The following is a 26,323-nucleotide window of genomic DNA, read 5'->3' on the forward strand; positions in this document are numbered from 1 at the left end:
ATTGTCTGGATGGCTCTTTCTGAAGCATCTGACATGTGGAGGTGTGTTTATTAATCTTGAAGAGTCTTCTGGAGAGCACTGCCATGAGGATGTTGCCAATCTCAGTTCACTAGCTGTTGTTTTGAAGTTCTTAACAAGTGTCAGAAATGTCATCAGATTTTGCAGGGCTGTGCTTCCTGCAACTGCTCAGCCTTAGTCTGGGTTGTTTTAATATGCTGGTATTAAAATAGAGCTAATGGTTTGTGCAGTCTTAATCTTTCATAAAGGGGATGACACTGTTCCCCACTCCAGCAGTGAGCTCTTGCTGTTTGATTTTTGGTTTGTTGCTTTTTGTTTTTTTTTATTTCTTTTTTTTTTCTGGTTCTATGTCTGGAAGAAATTAATAAAGGCAAACTCATGCTGGTTCAGTGAAGTGGACTGGCTCATCAGCAAGTGGCTTCGAGCAGGGGCTGAGGAGCAAGGCATGGGGTTCTCCCATTTGTTGACAAAGCTGATAGGTGAAATGAGCTGCCTAGCCAGACTTGAGAATTCTGTTTCTTTCCAAAATGTCTTTCAAATATGCTCTCTCTGTGCTTTGAATAAAAATAGACTTTGAAAGCCTTTACCTGATTAAAAAGGAAATGTTCTATACACTTTACACTTCTAATAGTAGAGTAACAGATCTGAATAATTTACTAGTACTCCTGGAAATTAGAATTCTCCAGTGTTGATTAAAAAATATTTCTGTACCAGTAAATGCAGGGAATGAGATGTGGTGAATATCTACTTGTGTTGTTCAAGAATCTTGACTGTAACAAGAAATGAATTGCTGGTTGATACATTCTAGTCATGGTTTTACAGGGAACCTGCAGTATAAATCATAATATAGATGGCTATTTTACAACTTTCAGCATTACTGATGAAGTGTTAAAAGCACTAATTACATGTTTGCCTTCAGGCACCTGCAGCCATTTTTTTTCTCATCAGTTAAATAACCAGACTAAAACAAAAAAACCTTTACTCTGTAAGTTTGAATATAGTAGGTTTCTTCTTAATATGATGTTGGAAGCCTTTTGACTACCTTCTCATTTGATTTGGATTTTTTGAAATGAGTTAATATGTTTCACAGATTTTGTTGCAATTACAGAGGTATTTAAACAGGGTGCACAGGTTAAGTACCTTGAGTTCTTTCACCAGTTAAGTAACTTCATCTTTAAGAGAGTTAAAATTATTTATAGTCTACATACATATGCAGTGTCTCAGTGAACTATACTATTATCTGTGTTCTTTGTTGAGAGTTTAAAACATTGTTGAAGGATCCTTCCTCATTCTCTGCCATACTTTGTACTTGGTGTTTTATGTTTTTTTTCTCTAAAACCATTGCCTTTCCAATCACCTGTTCATTTCTCTGTTTTCTCCAAAATGGAGAGCCAAAGACTTAATTTGGTTTGCTCTCTAACTCGCCATCCTCCCTTGCAAGGTGAGCAGTTGCTTTGTCACCACATTGACACTGCTCCCTGCTCAGGACTCGGATGTCAGAAGAAATAACTCAATCTTTGTGAAACAGTTTTTTTTAAAAAGTCTGTTTAGAATCCGTATAGGAACCTTCTGCTATTTTAAGCCAGTACAAGAGAGGAAAACAGAAAGGAATGGTCAGTGCCACGTGCAATTAGAGTTTTCAGCTTTGATACAGCCTGCAGATAGTTTCTATTATCAAATATAATTCAGAGACTTTGGATCCTTCAAATTTTAAATTACTTTTCTCCATCAGTCTCTAGTACACAAATTCCTTATAGCAAGGAAATACATCTTCACCAACCTTAATTTGTATGTGTGTATTGTCAGTATGCAGCTTGTAAAATCAGGTATGGAGTTAAATGACAAATTGGATGTATTTTGTAACTTGGAAGAATGTTTTCCTGGCATAGCAGTCTGTCCTTGGACATGCTGTACTTAATTCTGTCGCTGTGTCCCCAAACAAAAGTGTTTTTTTTACAAAGTTAAGATTTGCTTCATGGGTGCCAAAGATTAACATAGTATTTTACCTCAGTTGATTTCTTTTTGGGTGTTTTGGGTGTTTTTTTTTTTCCCTAAACAAACATTTTTAGACACGTAAATTTCCAAGCACGTGAAAATGATCAGTCAAGTACTGTTGTTATATTTTAGTAAATGCAATACAGATGATTTCAAAGAGCTGTATTTTCTTAGAGTAGTTTGAACAGGTGGTCTGTATTGGTGAAATTGATAAAAATGTAAGTTCTCTAGCAAAATGTTGAGACTTGGCACTTTCTAAATACAGTACATTCCAGTCTGTTCAGTGTTAGGGCAACTGAGGAGGAGCAATGCATAACCAGAGGGTCGATAAATTCCCTTGGGAAAAGGGGGGAAATAGGCATGTTAAATAATTGAAAACTTGCTGAAACCCACATTTTATGATTGAATGCTGCAACTGGTACTAAGAGACTTGAGACATCCTAACAGTTACAGTGGGGCTGCTTTCCTTAACTGGGTAAAAGACGGAATAAATCTTGCTGCTAATCACAGAGACAGTCAACTGGAGTTGTATTTCTGGAAGTACATTGACTAACTAAACACTTTTTAACTAAGGAGTTTTGAATTTTTCTAAGTGATGCCAGGATCCAGAATGACACTGTTAAAGGTTTCTAACAATTAGGCTTTGGCTCCACATGGTTAAATGTTTTTACCAGTAAAAGAAATTATAAGTGAATTTTAATTATATCCTCAGAGTAAACCAAGGCTTTCCCTTTATGATGTTTCAGTGCAGGATGATCCTGAAGGATCTTTCATGACACCTTGATACCTTGATTTACTTAATTCTCTGGATTATCATTTTTTCCCCCCAATAAACTGTTTGCAGTGAGGATTTTTCTTCTCTCTAACCTTCCTTGAGGACAAGGATCTTGAGAAGCACACTGATGGTGTGTCACTTTGTTGAGCAGTGCTGGGCAAGCCTGCTGTAGTTACGTTGGCATGTGTAAAAGGGTTTTGATACAGCAGCACAGCAATTACAGAAAATGGAAAGTAGGCACTCAGGCTTCTGTAGCTGAATTAGCAGTTATTTTTGACTCCCTTCAGTCACAGTTGCAATATTTGACTCTATTAGAAACAGACCTGTGCAGGATAGTTCTGTTGAAAGTAGAGAAAGCTATTTTCAGGTTAAGGTTTCATCTCAATAAAAGCTTAAGCAGAGGGTATGCTGAATACATCTCAACAAATTGCTGCCTCGCTAGTGTGGGTTGATGGCCAAGGCTTTAAAGAATCCTGTCTACCACTTGTAGGTGTTTTTCCCTGTTAAATTAATGAGGCTTTAGGTCAGTTTTGACAGTATCAGGTTAGAGTGGTTTACTCTCTTAAAACTCCCCTGTTCTGTTCCACTGACTGGCGGTAAGTTGGTGTCAACATTTCAGATGAAACCCCAACACTTTAACAGCAGGATTTAAGGAAACATTTCCATTTTTTTTCTGTTGAAATACAGATGAATTTGAATCCTTCTACCTGCTAACTGTCAAAAGTAACACAGCTTAGCTAACTTATTCTGTAACCAAACTTGAGAAAATGGTCCTATCAACTACATTTAGTTCTTTTTTGAAATTATTCTTTTGTCAGGGCTGAGTAACATACTACATAGGGCAGTTACTCCCAGGATAATTTCTTCCCTGCTAGAGAAGCAGACTTGTTTTGTAATCTTCTAGATTCTTTTGCATACCTATGAAATTTTGAAACTCACTGAGTAATACAGTAAAGAAGCCAACCCAGCTAGTTTAGAACATCCTTCTCTCTATGTGCTGAGAAAGAAGAGAGCACAAAGATAGTGAGACTGAATCTGAGCTGTATTTCTGTATTTGAGCAAATGCCATTCATAATTAACTCTGGGATAGATACCACATGGGCTTATTCCAAGTGAAGAAACATGAAGAAAACTAAATACAGTAATTTATTGGTAGCAGTCAGTAAACCTGCCTCCTTCCTAATCCTGAACATTGCACATGGTCCTAAAAACAGTTCATTTAGACTGATGGGGAAGGAAAAGCTGTCCCAGAGCTGTCCGTGTTCTTCACAGTGTTCTTTATTTTGGCTTTCAAACCAGACTATTTTAAGAAAAAGTAGTAATGGAGTAATTTTTATCATATGTATTGTTTGCTTGTTTGGGGTGTGCTGTTCATTTTGGAGGTGGACCAAGGTTTCATTTCATCACGGCTTTTTGTAGTACTACCTAGACCAGTGCATGGTTCCATCCCCATTGCCAGCTCTTCTTCCTCATTTTAGACAAGGCATGGCCAAAGACCTAGTGAATAAGGGTGCGATTGGGAACTATATAATTTATGTGTTTAGATGTCATTGGACCTGTTTTGAAAAGAAACTGGTTTGGCACTAAAGAAAAATGCATTTGACAATGACTACCCTACATGAAAACATGGGATAACGAACCAGAAATGAGTAATGGGATGTAGCTTGGTTAAGTTGGGGAAAACTGGTGCCTAATGGTAACAGAGGCAATTTAACAAGGAGATAGCGATACTGCCTTGCCAGTGAAAATTCACCTTCACAGGTGAATTTTTACTTTGTATTTCATAAACTTGAGTGTTTAGTATTGCAGCCTTATTCTATGTAGTTCTGTGTATTTATTTTATTTATATATAGTGGGGTTTTTACCTACACAGTTCACTTACATATTTGTCTATAAGCTTAAGATTGGCAGCGGCCACCTGTCAGGATTTTGCTCTGCCCAAGAGCAAGGGCTCGGTGAAAGAATATCTTTGCATATATTCCTCTTGGATCACTCAACAACAGTCAGCCTGTTTAATAGCTTGCCTGATAATCAGGGACAATATCAGCCCCTAGAAATGCTTTTCCTAAAATAATATGCAATTACTATTATTCTACTATAAGACAGAAACTTAACTTTACAACTGCAACTAGTGTAATGAAATGCAGCCGTGTGGTGTTGGTTACTACTAGGTTAGGTTTCTCACAGGAAAATCTGTCTTCTCTCTTATGACTTCAGTAAATAAATCCCCTAAGTTCTCCTTAGTTTGTTAGAATTCAAAAAGCATTCTAGCAATGCATTTCTTCTGTTGGCAGGGCAGAGCAATGACACTCTATTTGCTTTGCTTGACAAGATGGACAGCAGTCAAAAAAAAAAGCAGCAGGGAAAATGTATTTTAAACTTTTACAGGGAGCTGATCCTCAGTTCAAGAGCATGCAAGATTTATTTATCTGTGTGGCTCTTTAGAATTCTCCGTATGCCTTCATTTCAGTTGTTCAGTGTATGCAGCGATATATTTAGTCTAAAACTTTTCATATTAAATATATGCACATATATATACATGTGTATATTTGTGTATGTTTAATATGAATGGATTGCTAGAAAATGCTGGCCTTATTTAAGAAAGCAGAGTTGTGTTTGTTCAAAAATTTTGACTATTACACAGATTTATTTTACAATTATCTTTAGGCTACATAAAAATTATTTTTAATCCCTCCCCCTCCTCTTAAATCAGGCTGGATTTGTCAGGGAATTAAATGAAGAGCCATAACTTTGGCTCTTAGTTTACAGTGAAACAAATGATGTGAAATGCTTATTGTGTTTTAACAAATCACTGTTTATCAAATGATCCATGGTAACTATGTACTTGATTTTTAGCAAGTAAAATCATGCTTGAGTTTAACTAAACAAATTTTACCCTGAGGAATGTCGGCTGGCACGCAGTAACTCCAGGGAGCGTTATTAATTCATTCATGATGCCTGCACCATAACTTCATGGGCAGTAAATATGCTTCTAATTCTTACAAAGATATCCTGTAACTCTGCAGTTCAAAACAAATATAAAGGGTGTGAAAGGAGAAATGCGTAATATCTCTTTAGTTAGTTCAGTGATCTCGTGAGACTATCAATCATAATTGCAGGTTTGAAGTTAAATATGCATCACTGTTGCATAGTTTTATGTACATTTGAAAGGCTTTACACAGCAGGATCAGCATCATCTGTATGCCATGACTAGTATTACAGGTAATTAATTTCACAGTAGCATAGCCGATGTGCAGAATAGATGATCTATTTTGAAAAAGGAAAATAGCCAACACAAATACACCCATCTTCGTCACTTTATTGGAGCTTGCTACTTCCACTGCTTGGGCTTGAGGTAATACAGCATACCTGTTTTCAAGATGACAACGCTCCAACTACGATCATAAAGTTGGATACACATTTGAAATGTTTACAAAAAGATTGGAAATACATAATAAAATCAGGATTTTGTCTCCACTACAGTTATGGCATTTTAAAGTGTGCAGCCTAAGAGTAAGAAAAACAATGGGGTTTATTTGTTTTGTTTTATATTTGAATGGTTTATTGATTGGTTTACAATACTTCCTTTCAGTGAGTTAGGCTGAAAACAGCGGAGGACATGAGGTGACAGTCAGTTTAATCTGCTGATTCATCCGTTACAGTGATGGCTTCAGGCCAGAATAAAGCCTGAGAGCTGTGAAGATGCTGGGACTTGAAGGAATGTTGGTAAATTGTTGCTGAGTGAAGGCAGTGAAAGTTTTTTATTTTTGAAATTACTCTCATTTTGCACTGACAGAAATTCTTCTGTCTTGAACTTGCAGTTTCTTATAGTTAAATGGAGACCGAACATTAGAAAGATACAAGGACGGAACAGCTGGATATTAGTTAAGTGCTGCTTCCATAGATACCTTGTGCAACCAAAAATGCAGCTCAAATAAGCTTATGTTTCACAGCAATCAAATAGTTTTGGCAAAGGCTTTGCAAATGTCGTCTTTTCCTGGCAGACTTGCAAAATAAACCTGCTGGGTTAAGTAGTGAGACTAAAAGGGAAAAAATCCAGGAAATCTCTTCTTGCCAACAAGCAATCTGGAAGAAGGTTACAACTGAAGAATTGATGGTTTCTAATTTAAAAGAAAAGTCTTAAGTAGATTTAACCCTTTTTTGTATGAAGTCTGACTTGGAGAAGAAGATTTTTGAATATCTGATTGAAATGTACCGTGTGAATTTAGGAGAGTATAGCATTTCCTACATCACTAACAGTGGAACTGGGAGTTGTTTATATGAACAGAACAGATAGCTCACTGCCTTCTGTTTTTCAAAGTAAGTTCTTACAGGAGAGGGCTTGCTGTCATTTAAGAGTGTTTTGTGTATAATATCGCTTTTGTTCTCCATAGCTGTAAACACCAGCAGGTATGCCGAAAGTTATAGGATCCAGACATACGCAGAATATGTTGAGAAAAAACATGAAGATAAACGGGCAAAAAGAAAATGTACAGAAGATAGTTGGAAGGAGATGGAGAGAAAGCGGTTAAAAACTCAGAGCACATCTTATGTTTCCCAGAGTCGATACTACTGTGTTAACAGGTGAGACTTTTCATGCATTGTCAACTCTTGTATTTTTATCGTGTTTTTATTAGAAGTCTAGCAATTTTCACGTAGTTCTTAAGCAGTAGGAAACTTTAATTTTTGTTATGTACATATTTGTTTGCTGTCCATCAGTAGTGCTACATTGGCTGTTGCAAGATCGTAGCTGAAGGAGCAGAGGGAACTTTATCACAAATGTGATCAGACAGATTTTTAAAACATTGGGATCTTGAGGGCAGGTCAGACCAGAGCTTCTGAGCTTGATGTAGCAGTACCATGTCTTATAACCAAAATAAAAGAATGATTTTCTCTGTTTATTTAACACCTCTGAATGTCCTGTGTCATGTGGAAACTGAGCTGTCATCTTACACCCTTGTAAAGGCTCTCTTGGTTTTTGAATGACTTTCCATGTTGATAATACTGCCATAGAGAAGGGTATGAATTACCGTCTTGAGCAGTCCTGATGAACTCATCCTTATGCTTCAGAAACAGGAAGGCAAATGATGACACTTGCATGGTTTTGAGCTTTTGGAGTAAAACTTGAAAAGGGCTTTAGTTCATTATTGAAAGGCAAAATTAAGTCAGGAGATGCCTGTTTTGATTCTGGTCCAGTATGTTGCTGTGTGTGGTTCCATTTTTAACTCTCTCAGACTAATGAATGGTTTGAGATATGATGGTAACAGGAGGCTTCATAGTCATCTGTGTAGCTGTGAACGGGAAGGGTCGTATATTACTGTTAATATAATTGTATAATTAACCTATGAAGTTATTACCATTCCTCTCTTTTCCTCACCGCCCCCTTTTTTTTCTATATAAAAATGAATTTCAGTGAAGTGCATAAGTTACATTTCTGAAAGGTGGTAATTTGGGGCTTTTTGTTGGTTGGTGTTTGGTTTTGTTTTTTCCTGATACGGACCAAATGAGATGGTCATAATACCAACACTGAGGTCTTTCTGCTGTTCCTTTCTTGGGAATGCCTTGATAAGTTCTAGCTCTTACTATATTTTCCTTTAAATGTTATCTGTTGTGTAACAAATATACTGAACTTGTTCTGTTCTTCTCACTTACATGAGCTTATGATTTGCCTACTCTGCAAAATTAAATGCAGGTGTGTATTTTGGCTAGCTGTCAAATGTTCATAACTTGTATTGTGGTGGGAATTCTAAATGTGTTGGAGACATGTTTGATCCCGAAAACCCATATGGAGGACCTGGTGACAAAAATCCATATCAAATGAAGTTAGTTTAATTGAACTATTGTACTTAAGAAAGCTTGGGAGTGCATGCTGTGAAGAGATGAGGAGCTCTGAAGATTGTCCTGGCAGTAGTTTACATATGGCTAAGGCTTAGGTCTATAATTAAGTCTCTATTAAATGATGTGAAAGTGCTTACTACATCTTGAGACTACAAAGAAATACCAAGTCCTAAGATTAATTTCTACTAGAGGAAGTATCTTTTCTCAGTGAAGATTGTTTTTGGGGTACCTCAGATTCTAGTCAGATGGTAAGAGTGGCAGTTTATGGTTTGAACCATAGACAACTTATTCTTGTAACATATACTTTGGAAAACAGTAAATGTGAAAAGCTGATTTGTTGTTATCTCTCAAAGTTTGAGGCCAACCACAAATGTGTAATTTGGGAAATGGCTGAATAAGATTTTTGGTGAATTTTTTCCTTAAAATTAGGATACATCATAATGATTTGTATGCCAAAGCCCTTAATGTCCTTGAAAGTTTTTATTCAATTTTTTCTAGTGTTGTAAAATTCCACAAGAAGCAGCCTTGGGTTTAGATGAACAGTATTTTGATAGTGTTGGATAGCAGCCTTTATTTTCTTGGCTAGAACTTCTTTTGTTATTGATGTTACATGAATTTTTATTCCTTCATTTTTTCATTAATAAAGTAATTTGGATCCGTCCCAGATTCCCTTTCATGCAGGTCTTTTGACATGTTTTTCTTAATTTTATTTGTGTTTGTCACTAGTTAGTTTGTGTTCTCTTGTCATCTAAACTTTAGTAGATGTTTTCTCTTAAATGTAATCTGGTTAGGTATATTGTGGAACTGCAGAGCTTGTGGTCTTTCTGTTCACTCAAGATGAACATTTTCCTTTTGTTTCCTGACAAAGACATCTCAAAAATACATATTTAATTTTTATATGTGGCCATTTTTATATAAAATGTAATAAATATTAATACAAATATTTTCTACAAAGCAATCAGGGCAAATACATTTGTGTGCATGTATATGTGTGTCCAGATTAATTTGAATCATACATAGTTGAGCATTCAATACTGTGATGTGTCTAGCAGCTGATGTCTTATAATAGCTTCATGTTACTGCATCCTTTATTTATTTATTATTTAATAAGCTTGCTGCATCAGTTTCTGCCAGGGAGCACAGCTGCAGAATAGCTGTTCCTCTCCATGCTGACAGTATATCCTGGCTACTTTTTCATTCAGTAATGAAGTTGTTGGGTATTTCTGGTAAGGAACTTCTGTCTTAAATTGACAGATCAATGAGTATCTAACAAATTCTTTAATTCCTGTCTTACTAAGAAAACTGCAGTCCCATATTAGAGAGGAACTACTTTTCAGAAAATGTAGTATAATAGTATTAATAGCAGTCACAAGGTACTGTTTTTCCCACAGCATTCTCCTGGAGAAACTGGCTGCTCATGGCCTGGATGGAAGTGCTGTTTAGTCGATTAAAAACTGGATGGACAGCTAAACCCAAAGAGTGGTGGTGAATGGAGTTAAGTCCAGTTGGTGTGGCTGTTCACAAGTGATGTTCCCCAGGGCTTAGTACTGGAGCGAGTTCTATTTAATGTCTTTATCAATGATTTGGATAAGGGAATCAAGTGCACCCATAATAATGTTGCAGGTGACACCAAGCTGGGTCAGAGTGTTGGTCTGCTTGAGGGTAGAGAAGGCTCTGCAGAGGGGTCTGGACCAGCTAGGTCGATGGTCTGAGGCCAGTTGTACCTGAGATTCAACCCAGCTTAGTGCTGGGACCTGCACTTGAGCCACAAAAACTCCATGCAACGCTACGGGCTTGGGGAGGAGCAGCTGGAAAGCTCTTTGAGGAAAAGGACCTTGGGGTGCTGATCGATGGAGCTGAACATGAGCAGCTTTTGCCCAGGCAGCCAAGAAGGCCAATGGCATCCTGGTCTGTATCAGCAGCAGTGTGGCCAGCAGGGCCAGGGCAGTGATCATCCCCCTGTGTACTGGGCACCGGTGAGGCCGCATCTCAAATCCTGTGTTCAGTTTGGGGCCCCTCACTACACTGAGGTGCTGGAGCAGGTCCAGAGAAAGGACAGCAGAGCTGGTGAAGGGTCTGGACCACAAGTGTAGTGAGGACCGGGTAAGGGAACCAGGGGGTTTAGCCTGGAGGAAAGGAGGCTGAGCTCACAATGGAGAGGAGGTTGTAGCAAGGTGGAGGTTGGCCTCTTCTCCGAAGTAACAAGTGATAGAACAAGAGGAACTGGCCTCAGGTTGCACCAGGGGAGGTTTAGATTAGATATTCATAAAAATTTCTTGCTCAAAAGGATTGTCAAGCGCTGGAAGAGGCTGCTCAGGGAAGGATGTCAAATGCGATGTTGGCACTCAGGGACAGTGGTGGACTTGGCAATGCTGGGTTAATGCTTGGACTGAATGATCTTAAAGGTCTTTTCCAATCTAAACAATTCTACGATCCTAATAAAATTCCCTTTTCTAAAGCAGTTTACTATTCGGAGCACACTTTCAAAACTAAATGTAGCCTCTTGTGTATTGCCATGCCATGTAGTGCTTAGCAAATAACTGCCTGCTAGCTCTGCCTTGACTCTTAAATGCATGGATTTAAGATCTTTTCCTTAACAAAATGGTGTTACACCATAGCATGAAAAATCAAGTAAGGTATGTTCTATGTAAAACTAAGTATCTTGTTCAGCTTATACTTAGTTATTCTCACTTTCCTGATCATGATCTAGGAATGAGTAAAACAGAATAAGGCCAGTGGCAAAAGACATATTCTAGTAAGAAGTACAGGAAAGTGATACATCATTTTGCCTTACGAATGTTCTTCTGTCAAGTAAGGGTGCTGTTGTAGCACTGCTTCCTTGAATGCCTTTATTTTCCAGAGAGAATATAATTTATCTCATTTTTGAAATGTTCATGTATTTCTGCTAATGATTCTTTTGGGTTTTTTTTTACAGAAATGGTTGTTCATAGTGGTTTATTTTTAAACAAAGTATAAGAATTGGGAAAAGCTATGTCATCAAAGATATGCACAATAAATATTGCAAGCAAATTATTACAGTGTTCTATTGTTATTTCAAGTGATTGCACTAGCTCTTAAGCCGAAATAGCTGATTTTTATGATAGGTCAGTAACTCCTCCCCCCACATGTTGTTCAAAGTGGCAAGAGAAGACAGGGTTTATGTTTTCATTTAAATTATATTTACTTGGAGTTAAAGGTCTGTATATATCCAGGCCAGTTCAAGATTCTCTCTTGTGATGAAAGTAGGTGGTCCGTTTGAAAGGAAGACATACTTTTCAAAACCAGAAAATGTTTAATGTTGCATCAACACAATTGTTCCGTCCCCCCTCCTGTTGCTGATTCTTTCACAATAATTACCATACTATTCGGATTGCTGCTATTTGGTAGCTGTAATGATGTTACAAAGTGCATGGGCAGTTTAATCAGCTGAAGCCTGAGCTCTTTTTGGCAGTACAGTGATATATCAAGTCCTCCACGTCCTGTTGATTCGTCAGATTGTGTTTAATACTAATGCTGCTAGTCATACTGCTGGAATTTAAGAAAAATACTGTATTCTTTGTTGATTACAACGGTATTTGATAGTAATAGAAATCAAGAATAAAATATAGATTCTTTGTTTGTTTGTTTCTACCACTTTCCTCTAGTGGCATTCATCCTCATCAGGTTTGCCTGTGTGCTAACATTAAAATAAGTCAAGAGGCTTGGAACCCCACCTGCAACCAGCACTGACTGGTGTGAGAGCTGTATTATGTTCACTAAGTAGATTTGCTAACTGGCTAATGTATGATAGGCTTTTCTTCTGATGGGCTGTTCTGGTGTCCCACCCGTTGTACCTGTTGTCCCCATCATCACCATCGCATCCTGTTCCCCACCACCACCCTAAAACCTAAACAAAACCAAACAACATAAAACAAACGCAAATCCCCCACCCCCAAAAAAAACCAAACCCCAACATCACCAAAACTTGGCTATTAACTTTATTTTGTCCAGGCATACTCTTTTACATGTGTGTTTTGAAACTTCTGTCTCTAAATGGGTCAGCTATTCAAACAGCTGAGGATCCTGAACAAATGTATCTGAATTTGACAGTTATTGATAGATATTAGTTTGTTCAGTTCTTTCACTTATTGTTTCTCAGTGAGGAAATTGAGAGAGAAACATGGGCATATTCCAAAATAGCTGGTATAACTAGTATCAACCGCTAGCCATCTAGAATCCATGCAATGAATGAATAAATGTAAAATAATATTTTGGGAGAAAACAAGAAGTCAACAGTCCTTAATTATAAAATATCAATATATTTTTGATTTTGAGCTGCTGGGTTTTTTTTTGGTGTGGTTTTCTTCCTTAAGGTATCTACAGGAAGAAAATAAGGCCTAAAATTAATTTTTATTTTGTACTTCGGTACACAGCTAAATGCACACCTTCAGTTCAACAACTTGTTTCTCTTTTTTTGCAGTAATTTCTCAAGAGTCTAAGTAGAAAACGTTTAAATTCAGTCGTAAGTCCTTTCAAAAAGGGAGCTTCTCCCTACAGCAGGTGCAGGTTCCCCACTAAGAGCCAGATGCTTATATTATGTCTCAGAAATCCTGAAATCATAATTTATGGCTCCTGAGCTTTTCTTTCTTACATATTCTTCAGAATATCTTTCTTAAAAGTAGAATTCTTAAAAAAATCCCTAAAAATTATTTGCATGTTTGTTAAATATTGGTTTTAGTATTTAATATATTTTTTATAAACGTGTTCAATATGTTTGTTAAATATTAGTTTTTAATTTTCCAAGTGCTCTTTCTTTACTAGACTTTTTTTCTTTCCAAACCTAGTTTTTGCCTATTTTACAGTATTAAAGTGTGTATGTAGGGTAAACCGTTCTCTCAAGCTTTTTGGCTTGCATCTTATTACTGATGGTAGTTGTGGTGTGATTTGAAATGATGATTTGTAAGAAATCATGCAAGAAGGCCTTCTGTGTGTGAATGTTTGGAGGAAAAGCCAGCTATTCATCAAAGTAAATGGTGTTTGTGCTTCTAAAGTTGAAATAAGAGCAAGAGGCATAATCATATGTTTCATGTTTGTTTATTGCCTTTGGACATCCCAGAAAGACTCTGTTTTAAATTGCAAAATGTTCAGCTGAAAAAATTCCATTTCAAAGCCAAAACTACACAGTCAGATTTAACAGTCCTTTAGCTAAAATCTTCTTGAAACACCAGAATTCCCTACTATTATTGATTAGAAAGAAAAAATAAAGCAGCTTGTAAAGCTTTGCGCTATAACTGGGTATTCATTTTTATTTAAATAAAAGAACAGAACATGACTTAGATGCATACAGCAATTTTGTGTAGTTCTTAATGGAAAACCTAAAGGTTTTCTAAGTTTAATTGGTGGTTCTAGAAGTGCATTAAAATAAACGTTTAAGTAGCTGATATTCACATCTAGGAGTTTGCAATAAGTTTTTTAATTAGCCCCTTTGCTGCTGTATTCTTTCTTATACTCATGCTAATTTGATTTTAATATTGTCATTTGTCTTTCAAGGAAACATGACAATAGCACTACAGTCAAACAAAAAATTTGTTCAGTGTTTTTTCAGTGTGTGCTGAATGAAATGGAGCTCAGAGTTAATCTTCATACTGTATTACTCATTCAAACACTACCTGTGAAATGATTGTGCAATTTTTCATGCTGTTCATTTTACCAGCCTGTTGGATGGCAGGACTCTTAACTTTAATGCCCAATTTAAAGTTTGTTATATGGAACTTGATGGGTTTCTCTACCTATATATAATAGACGTGCTTTTAAAACTGCATATAGTTCCAGGGGAGAGGATGAAGTTATAATCTAGAATCATTCATCAGCAAGGTGTGTGTTGGAAGCTTAACAGTTGTGTATAACTCAGTGTCTATTGAAAATGCTTTACAAAAGCTTTCATAACTAAAAGAATAAAAAATAATACTAAGCAGGGAAGAGAGAACAGCTTTAATTACATTTGAGTTGAGTGATCTCATCAGAGTAGCAGCTAAGCCTGAGACATCTGTAGTACAAAGAATGAATAGCTTCATCTACGTAAGACGGGATTAGATAGCCAATTTACGGAATTTTATAGTTAAATCAGATCTTCCAGATAATGTAATTTCATGGTACACCACTTAATACAGTTTAATCTATTACCTTCATAAGCATTTAATAGATGTACAACAACTAGTACCTATGTAATAGCTATTCTTGACTTGTTCATAATCGTATTTCTTCTACATTTCAGTTTTACAGGTACAAGTACAGTGGGAAAAAGAAGCATGAGTCCTATTCAGGAAGAAACTAGTTCTGATGATATGGAAGAGGGAGAAGGACAAGATCCAGAAAATGATCAGACAGACTCCTGTGCAGAGTCCCTCCCAGATGGTAAGAAGAGAGCCAAAAAAGTCAAAAAGATCAAGACAGGACAAGTTCCAGCAGGTAAGAGCAATGTTCATGTGCATGTTTGTCTCTTCTGTTTGGAACTACTCTAGGCCTGAGAAGAATTGAAGTTATCTTCTTGAAAGTCTTAACTTATTGCAGCCCCACCAGAGACTGGCCAAAGGAAGCAGGATGTAGTTGATTTCTTACTTGCTTGCTTACTTTCTTGAAATAAAGCTCTTTGAATATTTTTAGATATTCTTAATATTTTTTCTTTTTATGTGACCTTCTACTTATGGTTACCCAATATGTCTTGCATATCATAATCAAAATTGAAGGAATTCTAGAAGTAGGATTCTAGAATAGACTTCCCTGTTAATCCAATACTTCATCACAAAATGTAAGTTTAACTTAACGTGGACATTTTCCTTTAAGCTTGATTGGATAGTTACTGCGTATTTGAATGAACATAGTTTGCCCCGCCAAATGTGTGTCATTGGACTACCTCTGTTGCTTGCAAATAAGTCCAGTTTTAATAAACCTGCCTGCTGTTCTGAAAGCTAATATATGTGCCCTTTTAATTCGGACTTTATATACCCTGATAGTATCACACTAACTTCCCTTGTTTATAGTTATTTGTGAGACAGGGTATTTCTGTATGCTGAGAAAACTTCTTAGTCTGTTCAGAATATTATTTGCCTCTACAATTAAGCCAAAACTTGACAGTCTACCTGCCTGCCCCTCACGACTTCTTTGGCACACCTCTTGCAACAGGCTGTTTCAGGTTGAGTACAGTTTGACCCAGTTGCTGTTTTATATCCCCTAGTATAAATAACCATGCTGCAACTATACTGAAACCCTTTCCTCTCTGGAACGTTTCCTGAGAATGTGTTCACTCTGAGACAACTCCATGAAGGAGTAAGCTGCCAGACTGGTGCTGATCTGCTTACAAAGGCCCGTTAGCTTTCTGGGTGCTTTGCATTTATGAATCACTTGGCTTTGTGGTTTTTTTTCTGGTAACACTTGGCAAGATGCTGATGAAGAGTGAGTGTGTTTAAAATGTCTTCCAGACATTTTGGACAGGTGGTCATAGTCATTCTTAACATTTCTTGCAGTCTATCTCATGCTCTGAGTATGCCTTTGCTTATTTGAAGGGCTTGCTGGACTGTGAGCAAATCATTCACATTTCATGGGCTGCTAGAGGAGCTCACTTTCAGGAGATGGAGATTTTGAAAAGTAATAGTATTGTTTTTCTTGTAAAAGTGTGAACTTGTGAATTTGCCAGGTGATACGATTTTTTTTTTTCTTTCTTCCATTTTATAAATTTTCTTTTTTCATTAATCTGATATAGGACTCGCAGTGTAATGCTTGAACAATAAATAGTGTTTCTAATAGAGATGATAAACCCAAATAACCTTTTTCTTTCTTCTAAAACTGATGTATATATTAGTATATGCAGTGTTCTGTGTGGTGTTTGTAATCATATCCTTTAGTGTTCTTTATTTGGTTGAAGAATTTTCACGTAGGGTTGATATTGCAGAGTTTAATACCTATATAATCTTTTTAATTTTTTTTAGCAAAAGTACTTTGTACTGTATGTCTGACTGAACAAAGGCAGGTGACAGTCAGATGACTGGTTCACCTGATATTTTTGATGCCTTGTGTAAGTTACTGCAGCCTGTACAAAAACAAAGTAATTAAATAACCTTAGGTCACATGAATTTAAACATCAAAAGATTTTCTTTTCATTGATAATATCTATTGTTGATTCTGTTTCAAACTCTGTAATTTCTTGCAGAAATTAGACTAGTAAAAAAATCATATCTTAATTATTGGTCATGTGGAGCACTGACTGTATTGAAGTATATTCAAATATTAAGAGTTAAAACTTTATTTCAATATCTACTCTAGTCATTTTTATCCAGAAAGTGATATTGTATACCAAGCATCATTTCTTCTGATTCGGGAGAGTAAAATCTTTCTCAGCCAATTCAAAAGCTGTGCTTGGAAATCACTCTGTTTTTGTAATTCAGTAGGGCAATTGGGCCATACAAGCATGTGTAAAAGGACAAGACTGTCTACTGTAGTTCCAGGTATTAAAATTTGTGCTATGTATTTGGAATTATGGAAATATATATTATCCCTGTTCATCTTTCTTCTCCAGTTAATGTGGACTGGAGATATTCTTCACTGTATTCCTTAAACAAGAATGGCTGCAAGTAGACTTGGGGAAAGAGTATTGTTTAACTTTGTTATCCCAGTTATTGCAAAACCAAAATTACTTGGATTAAAAATTCATTAATTGCAAAATACAGTATTTACCATTTGGGTAAGAAACTTGCCATTAACTTTTTTTTAAAGTATCTACTTGTAAAGTCTCTTGGTTGCCCTTTGTAAATATTGACTTGCCAGTAAGGTATTTAGAGCCTTGCTCAAGAGCAGAAAATGTACACTCTGAAGGAAAAAAAATACTCTTGGTTTGATTTTTATTGCTCTCAGTGTTTGTATATTGAAGTCTTTAATATATTGTTCTGCAACTCTGTCTTTTAGGAAGCCTCACAACTAGTTCCACTGGAATTTTTGAAGTCCCTGAAACGTGGTAGGAAACGACTGCCTTAACAAGTGGAATTGATTGAAAGCAGTTGCAAGAATACACCTCTTGGAAGCCATACTTTATTTAAATAAAGTGGTGTTAACAAAGCAGTATGTGTCCTGAAAATCAGTTTAATTATTTTAAACTGTTTACTGAACAATCACTGTCAGTTTTACCTGTGTGTATATTAACTAGTATACGACTCGTTGATCACGTGAAATCCTTGCTGTCGTAAATGTTAGGTTTAAGAAGCAAGACTAAATGTATTTTGGTCACCTACTTTGGCATGTTAGCTATAAAATGTACAAAAAGTACTGGCACTCTATGATTTTGTGCTAGGTTGTTTCCTGTGCTTGAGGTGATTTGTTACCACAAATGTCCTCATCATTGGCTATTCTTAAGGCAATATCAGTATGCTATTGGTTTTCCTAAAACAGGTAGAACTGCAGTTTCACATACTGCTTTCTACCAGTTACTTTATCTGGAAATTTTGTTTTGTTTTCCATTCTGTACCCCCTGTTCAGTAGTACTCATCTTAATACCAGCTTTACCAGATACCTTACCCTTTCAAAAACCTGAAACTTCCAAGTTTATCAAACATTGATTTCCTCAATATATGGAATTAATGTTTCTTCCCTCCTTCTTCCCCAGCTTGTGGGGTTTTTGTAAAAATATTTTTTGGTACCTGTGACAAACCTGCTAACTGCACCAGCCCTTTATTTGTTTAAAAAAGGATCTGCATTGGTAGATTTAAGAAAATGTTTGATATTTAACATTTTTGTATCAAGGAAATAAAAACAAAAGATGTATTTCCATAAAATGAAAAAATTAAAGACATTTTCTTAGGAACTGTTTTGGTTTTATTTATTAGTTTATGAAATATTTTAAGTGAACTCTTTTTTTTTTATTATAACTGTTTTTTTGTCAGCCTGTCATTAGCTTCTTTTCCATGGATGACTTTCAAGATATTTGTGAAGTGTAACCAAGAAAAGCAAGCCTGTTGTCTTAAGATTTAAATCACTATACATTTCCCTTGGAAGAGGGGTGGGGGGGGAAAGAAGCCAGTTCTACAAATCAGCAAGATCAAAACCATTGCTGTGGAAAAGTGGAATATTAAGAAGTCTTCATCAGATTGTATTTACAGTAGAATGGGGACCACTGTCATTTGAGCAATGCAATAACCTGTTTGAAGGTATGCCAAAATTTGTGGGGTTTTAAATGATTTTGAGAGCTATCTTGAACCTTCATTGCAAAGGGAAAAATAATTTAAAGACATTAAACGTGACATGTTTTATTTCTAACCTTGGAATACTACCAGAAGTAGTATAATTAAGTTGTTTTTGTGGGTTTTGTTTTTTTTTTAATAGCTGCCGTATCATCACATTCTCACACTAAAATGTGGGAAAGAAGAGAGTGTTATTAGTGATGCAAGGGAAAATTAGTTACTGAACTCTCCTGCTGCCAAGGATCCAGAGACTTTTCTTCTCTGGGACTCATGACCTTAGGAGTAAATATTTAAATCACTTTTATCTTGCGTATCCAAACCTACAAAGAAACTACAAATTTAGCTCTCAGAATAAATACAACACTTAAAGAGAAGTTGTACAAAATACTCATGTCTTATGGAGACAATCCAGGTAATTAACATGGTGTTCTATCCAAATGTTGACAGGGGTGTTATTAACTGTATCCAAAAGAACTGGCATAACTTCATTTGTGAGGGAGTCAAAACAATACAAAAAGTATTTAAAGGGATTGGCAGAAGTATAGGTTAAAGGGTGAGGAAGTTGCTGCTCAAGAGATACACAGAGGCCCTCTCTGTCATAGAGAATCCACATGGAGTCTTTACCCTGAGGCCATTAGGATCTTCATGGTACTGACTTCAATCTTGAACACTGCTTACATGCCTGCAGGGAAAATAGAAATATTAATTGCACTGCAATTAAATAATATCCCATACAAACCTGTTTTTTCAGAGTAGGCCATGCATATCATTCTCTGAACTACAAAGGTCAGTCGATACTGCCACTGTTTCTACCCCCTTCCCCTCCTGAATTGTCATTTTGAGGAGCAAGATGTTATTTATCTCTACCTTAATTAAAACAACTTAAGAAACTAGTGCTCTCCCATTTTGTAGTCCTTATGTGTTTGATTTTACTAGTTAACACCTCAGTAAGGTACTAAAATATGACCAGATGTGAGATACAGTGTTTCAATACTATGTTTGGGTGGAGAACTGTCAGGGCCCAGTGATGGGGACAGGACACAGTGGTGTGCTAGGAAGGAACTGACCCCGTTCATACCACATCAGACCTGCTTATTCTGTGGTGTTTGGTGCACTTCCCTTTGTTCTAGATGGAATCATTAATTCTAGAAGGGAAGGAATGTAGCTTCTTAAATTAGATCCACATTTGTTTCCTAATGTATGTTTAAAATATGTGCATAGAATTTAGCTCTTTACAGCGTTTGTTTCTGGAAAACAAAGCTGTCATCACTAGTCTTCGTGGCTGTGGAGTTTCCTGGGTCATGCTCTCTGGGGGTTTTATGTACTATTACTTGACTCCAGAGGTACGGTAAGGCATTTCTGGCTCTTTTGCTGTGGAGATAGGAAGTTGCTGAGAGGCTGTTTTGGCCTGATAAAAAGTCAGACGCATTTGTGTAATACTTTGATTGAATTACTTTTTTTAATTACTTTCTTCATTCCTGTTTGTCCCTGAGAGCGGGGAGGACACAGATCCGTTCATTATAGATCTGTTCTGCTTTCCACTTGGGGTAGCAGCGATGGCTACACCTAGATCAGTGTCCTGCATAGCTGTATCTGGTCAGGGCCAAACCAGCTCAGGCAGCAGGACCTGCACCCGCCCTTTAGCCTTTCTCTGGTGAGCAGTGTGGAATGGCCTCCCCACTTCCCGCAGCGCCGGGCAGGAGGTGGGCTGGGCTGGACTGGAGACCGTGAGGAGCCAGGGCAGGGAGGGCTGTGTGGGGCAGGGGCTGCAGCCACCTGGGGGTTGATCAGCACAGTTTATAGTAAGTTGCTGGTAGACAAGATATAGGGAGAAAAAGGTAATTATGGTAATGTAAAGGGAAGAGCATGAGTGGCCCTGTAGCATGGATTTGAACGGATAGGTAAGAGAAACGTAGACTAAGGGAGAATGAACTATCCCATATAAAATTAAGATTGCTGGGAGTGCAAGTCTATTCTTGGTATCAGGGTTGAGCTTATGGTTCGGAGCAAAAAGCTAAAGGCTTCAAGTGATTCAGCTGGAAGACTAAATTCAACTATCCATCCAGTGGAGAAACCAAGAGGTAGAAAGCTAAAACCTGTGATGGTTCTGGGGAATAGTAAATGTTACAACTCTTTCTTTCTTTAAACTGTTGAGTTCTGTCATGGTGCCAGAAAATGTCTGGTACTCTGGATGTGTTCTCTATCTTTAAATCATGGTAAATGTAACACAGACAAAAATGTCCTCTGCAGTTGAGCTTCAGATCATACACAAGAAGACTCCTGATAATCAAAAGTTCTTGGCTTCTGAAGCGTTGAGACTTGCCAGCTGACCAGATGTGTACATTGAAGAAGATTCCTAAGTCACTCCACAGTACGTTCAGTAAATGAATAAACACTTGTCTATATTGCACTTTTGTAACTTTAAACTTACACTGAACTAACCTTCCCTGTGTGCTTTCCAGAGATGAAGAGCAATAGCTGGTGGGTTAGGCTGGGATTTATAGGGTCAATATACTCATAATTAAGATGTTCCTTTTGCTTTAATAAATACGCGGGAAGCTTCTTTAAAAAGAAGTATTCTTTTTCCAGCAAAGCAGTTATTGTCAGCCGTGTCCTTTCATGAGCACTGTGGCAGAACATGGGTTGGTCCCAGCTCATGAGGAGCTCATGGAATTCATCTATTCGTAAATGGAATATAGAAAACATTCAGCCAAACTGTATAGATTTCCCTGCCTTTATGTTGATTTCTTAAAAATGACTGAGAGTGTATTTGTACATGAGCAGTCTGTAGTCTGCAAGTTCTTGCGAACAATTTTCCCATTTATTGCCAGAGTGACCCTATATAATGTGACTGACGTTAGTAGGCAGTTGAACACGAAAATCTGGAGGTTGTGGCCATGCCAAGCCAGCTGCACCCTAATTGGTGATCTGTTTATAACCTATCAATGAGTGAAAATACATTTGTGTTAAAGTTGATTGCTTCAGAATCAGCCCTTGAAGTTACCAGTTCCTTATACAAGCCTCAAAAAAAATTGCACTGTTAACGTTCTAAGAAGAACTATTTTGTTTGATTCGAGAGACTTTGTGAATAATTTTCTCTTAGTAATGAGTGTAAATGTTCATATGTATGCACATATATATACTTTACCTTGAATGTCTTTTTTAAATATGATTTCAAACTTAGAATGTTCAGAGAAGGCTGAACACGTTTAGTTCGTGTCTATATTCAGTTACCTTTTTTTTTATTTTTTTTTTTTTAGTTAGAAGTTAGATGTCTTCATTGTGGGCTGCTTCTTACCCTTCAAAAATAAGCCTGCTCTGAGCATGTACAGTGTGCATGTCTGAGTCTGCCATTTAGATTTTTTTTTTTGTGATAGGGGAAGTTGCTTGTCACATTCACAATAAATAACTGATATATATTTGCTAACAATTCCACAATAATTTAAAATTGTCCCACTTCAGCCTTCCATTTTAATTATCTCATGTTGGATTTAATTTCAGTTATAATGTTCTGTTGAAAAATGACTAGTGATCAATAGAGATTTTTTACTACAGTAGTGTAGAACTGCTGAAAGTGAAAACAATAGTTCAATTGTGTGGTCCTTGATGAGTGTATTGTTTTCAACTAATAATGGGGTGTTACAAAGAGGGGATTTACCAGAGAACTTCACCTTGATGTTACTGGAGTCCCTTGCATGTAGTCTAATAACCCCTTCTGCTAGATTGTACCATACTAGCCTACGTTTTTAAAGTAATTGTTACTAAAACAGATTAAGGAATGTTTATGGTAGTACTAAATGATTAGTCTGTGAAAAAGTTAATTGGAAGTGTTTGTATTGGTAAATTTTAGGGAGTAAATGCTTGAGATGTTGAATATTCCATTCTCCTAAAACAGATCACTATTTTAAGTACTTCAATTAGGACACTGCCAGGTTTCCTAATTGAATTAAATTCTTCAGTATCAGAGGGTGCAACTCTTAAGGTGTTCTCAAGTGTTTATAACATCTTGCTAATAATTTCTTACATTAGGAATCAATTACGATTATGCATGGTGACCCATTCTTTTAGTTTCAGTTCTATCCAAGAACAGGAATTTGATACCTAATTGACCATTTCATGTCCAACATGAAATCTGGGGTAAGTGCTTAGTAGGTTGAACAAAATAACCTTTTCTTCCTGTTCATCATCTCCTCACATGTCAGCAAAACCATCCTGTCAGGAAGTTTCTTGAGGCTTGTCTGCAAACCTCCCACTCTAGCCAGCCAGCCTATGCTAATGTGATATATGTGTTGTACATTAGATACAAAACACCAAATGTTGTTACCACGATCCCATTCAAAGGCCTTCATCATACAAATGTATTAATCTATAAGCTATGTGTATATGTAAACATAGTCCAGTTGTTAAAAAACAAAGTGACGTGTACAGAAATGAGCACCACATTTACAGACTTAGTAGAATAAGTGTCTGATAAAGGGTGAGCCTGAATTAAAATCAGGATTCACTGGCAGAATCACTTATTTAGTAACCTTTAGTGGTTTTATGCTTTGCTTTTTTGCGGGGTGGAAAGAGAAGAATTGGACTAAATATGAAACAGTATTTTAGACTGACAGTTTTAACAATACTTATTTTCCTTACAACTACCCTGGAAAACATTTTTAAGCACTGGTGATGACAGTGGTAATATGCTGATTGCTCATACTGAAAATCTAAATTTGATTTAGCTTATCTTAAAACCTTAAATAGCACCTATGCATGCTTTTATAAAAGACTGAAGAAGACAATGATGCTCAATTTCAACACATTTCCATACTAGTACTACTCTAAAGTTAGCAAGGTGGAGCTATTTTTTCACTTTAGAAGGAAAATCTGTAAAAGAGATGCTTCTAAAATTACTACTCTAATATCTAAAATAAGTCAGTAAGTAATAGTAGAAGGTAGTACCTTTCTGAGGAAAGTGTACTATTTTTCATGGCAAAAAAAAAAAAAAGGATGCAGTGTTATGTGAAGATTCCCAGTTACAGTCTGCTAATTTTCAAAGACTTGATGAGTGCACAAATACAGGTCTTTGTTTTTAGGAGAGATTGTATCTGTTTCTTTTTGTGTGTATGATACTTAATCTGAGGGTATGTATGTTATGAGCAAGAGCTAGATGCTTTTTACAGATGTGTTCCAGTATCTTAAAAAGCAGATTTTCTTCTTCTGTCTTGCCAAAACATACGCTCAGACCGATATAGAAGATTTTCTATCAATGGGTGCTTTTTAATCTAGTGTAGATGTTTTCTTATTTTAAATAAGGAATTTGGTAAGTTCTGTATTTGCTTTTTTTGTTTTGCTTATACAGGAGCTCAGGTGAGACAGAATTGTGCTATGTTCTGAATTCCAGTTTCTTTAATAAAGGTAGTTCCCTTCTTTCCTTCCCATGCATGCTTCAACAGTTTCAATTGAGGCATAGTAAATTTAACTGTGGCTACCACATTCTCATTTATTTCTATTTACTAAAATGCTTACTCAGTGTTAAAGAAATCAAACACTTTTTTGTTCCTTAAATACTTTCCTGAAAAACTTAACACACATAAACACAGCTGTACTATTGCATCCAGAACTCTTTGAAAAATGTTTTATGTTTCCACCACAAACAGTTTTTAGTTATGTGCATATTTCCTTTAGGAAATAATAATAGGAATAAATTGTTGGGATGAAAATACTGCTGTGAATTGAAAACAGTACAATATCAAATGTAGGCATTCAGTCTAAGGTACATTTGTGAACTGTGATCAGTATTTAGATCTCCATTGCTCATTTTGGCAAATAGATTTCAGCTTGTTTCCCTCTGCAAGAACTGAAATTATCACTGTGTTTTGAAATTGAAGTCTCTTTACCTCCCATAGGCTGTTTTATGACTCAGGCAATCTGTGAAATCTCAGTGTATCAATGGATAAAGCACTCCATTTCCATATGCAGAATATTTACGTGAAATGGAACATAGAATTAGTAACCTGACATGGTGACTATTAAACACACTGCAAAGGACTGTGGAACCAATATGTGCCTGTTCAGCCATGCTACCACCAATGCAAAGGAATTCTGAAAGCCGAGGCTGGAAGCACTGGAAAACTGCTCCTAGAACAGCCTGGAGAACGATACGTTGTTAAATATTGTAAGAGCTAGAGGAGACTGGAAGAGTTTTCTCCTTGGAGGCTGAAGAGCTAACCAAAAACCTAAAAAATCCTAAAATATACTATGAGAAAATGGACAAAGGATATCAGTAAGCATGTTAGTTTTTTTAATACGTCTACACATTTAGTATTTCTTAAATAGAACTGAAAAGGCTTGTACAAATAAGCCTTCATGTAGGCAGTGTTCAGTGATGCTCTTTGACAAGGAAATGGCTAGTGACTGGTTAATTGTAAAATTAGATTGAGTAAAAGGGTTAAAGTGCTTTCATGTATTGTTGCATAACATGCAGCTATATTAATACTATGTAAATATTGAGTACTCAGATGGAGTGCAGGATATAAACATTCTACACAGGAGCAGAGTCATACCTTCTGTTTATCACAGAATTGTAGAACCCCAGGTTTCCAAGGACCTCAAGGATCATCTGGCCCAACCTTTCTAGGCACATCATGACCTAGACTAGATGTCCCAACACCCTCTCCAGCCAGGTCTTAAAAGTGTCCAGCACTGGGGAATCTGCCACCTCCCTGGGGAGATTATTCCAATGGCTGATCATTGTCGGTGTGAAAAATTTCTCCTCGGGAATTACTTATGTCCATTACCCCTTGTCTTTTCCACGTGACTCCTTGTAAAAAGGGACTCTCCATCGTTGTAGCCACCCTTTAAATACTGGAACAGGGTGATAAGGTTTCCCCTGAGTTTTTTTTTTTCTCTAGGCTGTCTTCTCCTTCCTAAGGGCAAATAATGTGTTGTCACTAGTGTGGTCTGTAACTGTTCACATGCATGTAGAAAGTTTTAGAAGCTCTACAGTTACTATTTATTTTCCATAGGTCTTCTCTTAAATGCCAATAGTGTGTTATTTAAAGCAGAAATCTTTGCAAAGTAACTACATTTTTGTACATTAATAACAGTCTGGGCACCTCAGTCATTTCATTTCAGTTTGTAAAAGTGAACAATATTTCCTTATCAAGTGCTCCTGCTAGGTTTACTGTCTGTATTTTTGTCTGAGACAGCTGGAAGATTCTATAGAGACTCCTAAGTTTTTTCAGTTTAAAGATAATTACTGAGGGTGTTACCAGATCTTGGAGCGACAGGTACCACTACAACAAGACCTGTTTGCTGTAGCAGTCATCTTTGAACAAAATATTCAATTTCTATTCCATCATGGTTTGGGGGGATTTGGGGGGGGGGGGGGGGGGCAGGGGGATCAGGAAGTGACTTGAACTGTGTTGTCTAGCTCTAAATGTATTTGATGTCTGCAATCAAATGGCTATATGATATGAAGAATAAGGCCAAGCATTGTCATCTCAGT

The 26,323-nt window shown here is 36.8% G+C and overlaps 1 protein-coding gene across 1 annotated transcript in view; it reads left to right on the forward strand.

Moving 5' to 3' along the window:
- Positions 1 to 17,716, forward strand: part of PARN (poly(A)-specific ribonuclease) — a 59,613-nt gene extending 41,897 nt beyond the window's left edge. The window contains exons 22-24 of the mRNA XM_057407895.1: positions 7,183 to 7,372; positions 14,880 to 15,073; positions 17,564 to 17,716. Coding sequence (XP_057263878.1) covers positions 7,183 to 7,372; positions 14,880 to 15,073; positions 17,564 to 17,616 — 437 coding nt within the window. The 3' untranslated portion in view covers positions 17,617 to 17,716. The remainder of the gene's footprint in view (positions 1 to 7,182; positions 7,373 to 14,879; positions 15,074 to 17,563) is intronic.
- Positions 17,717 to 26,323: the final 8,607 nt, after the last annotated feature.

This window comes from Pezoporus wallicus, unplaced genomic scaffold (assembly GCF_028554395.1).
Source record: "Pezoporus wallicus isolate ANWC-B61680 ecotype Strahan unplaced genomic scaffold, APGP_CSIRO_Pwel_v1 contig_4012, whole genome shotgun sequence".
Lineage (NCBI taxonomy): Eukaryota > Metazoa > Chordata > Aves > Psittaciformes > Psittacidae > Pezoporus > Pezoporus wallicus.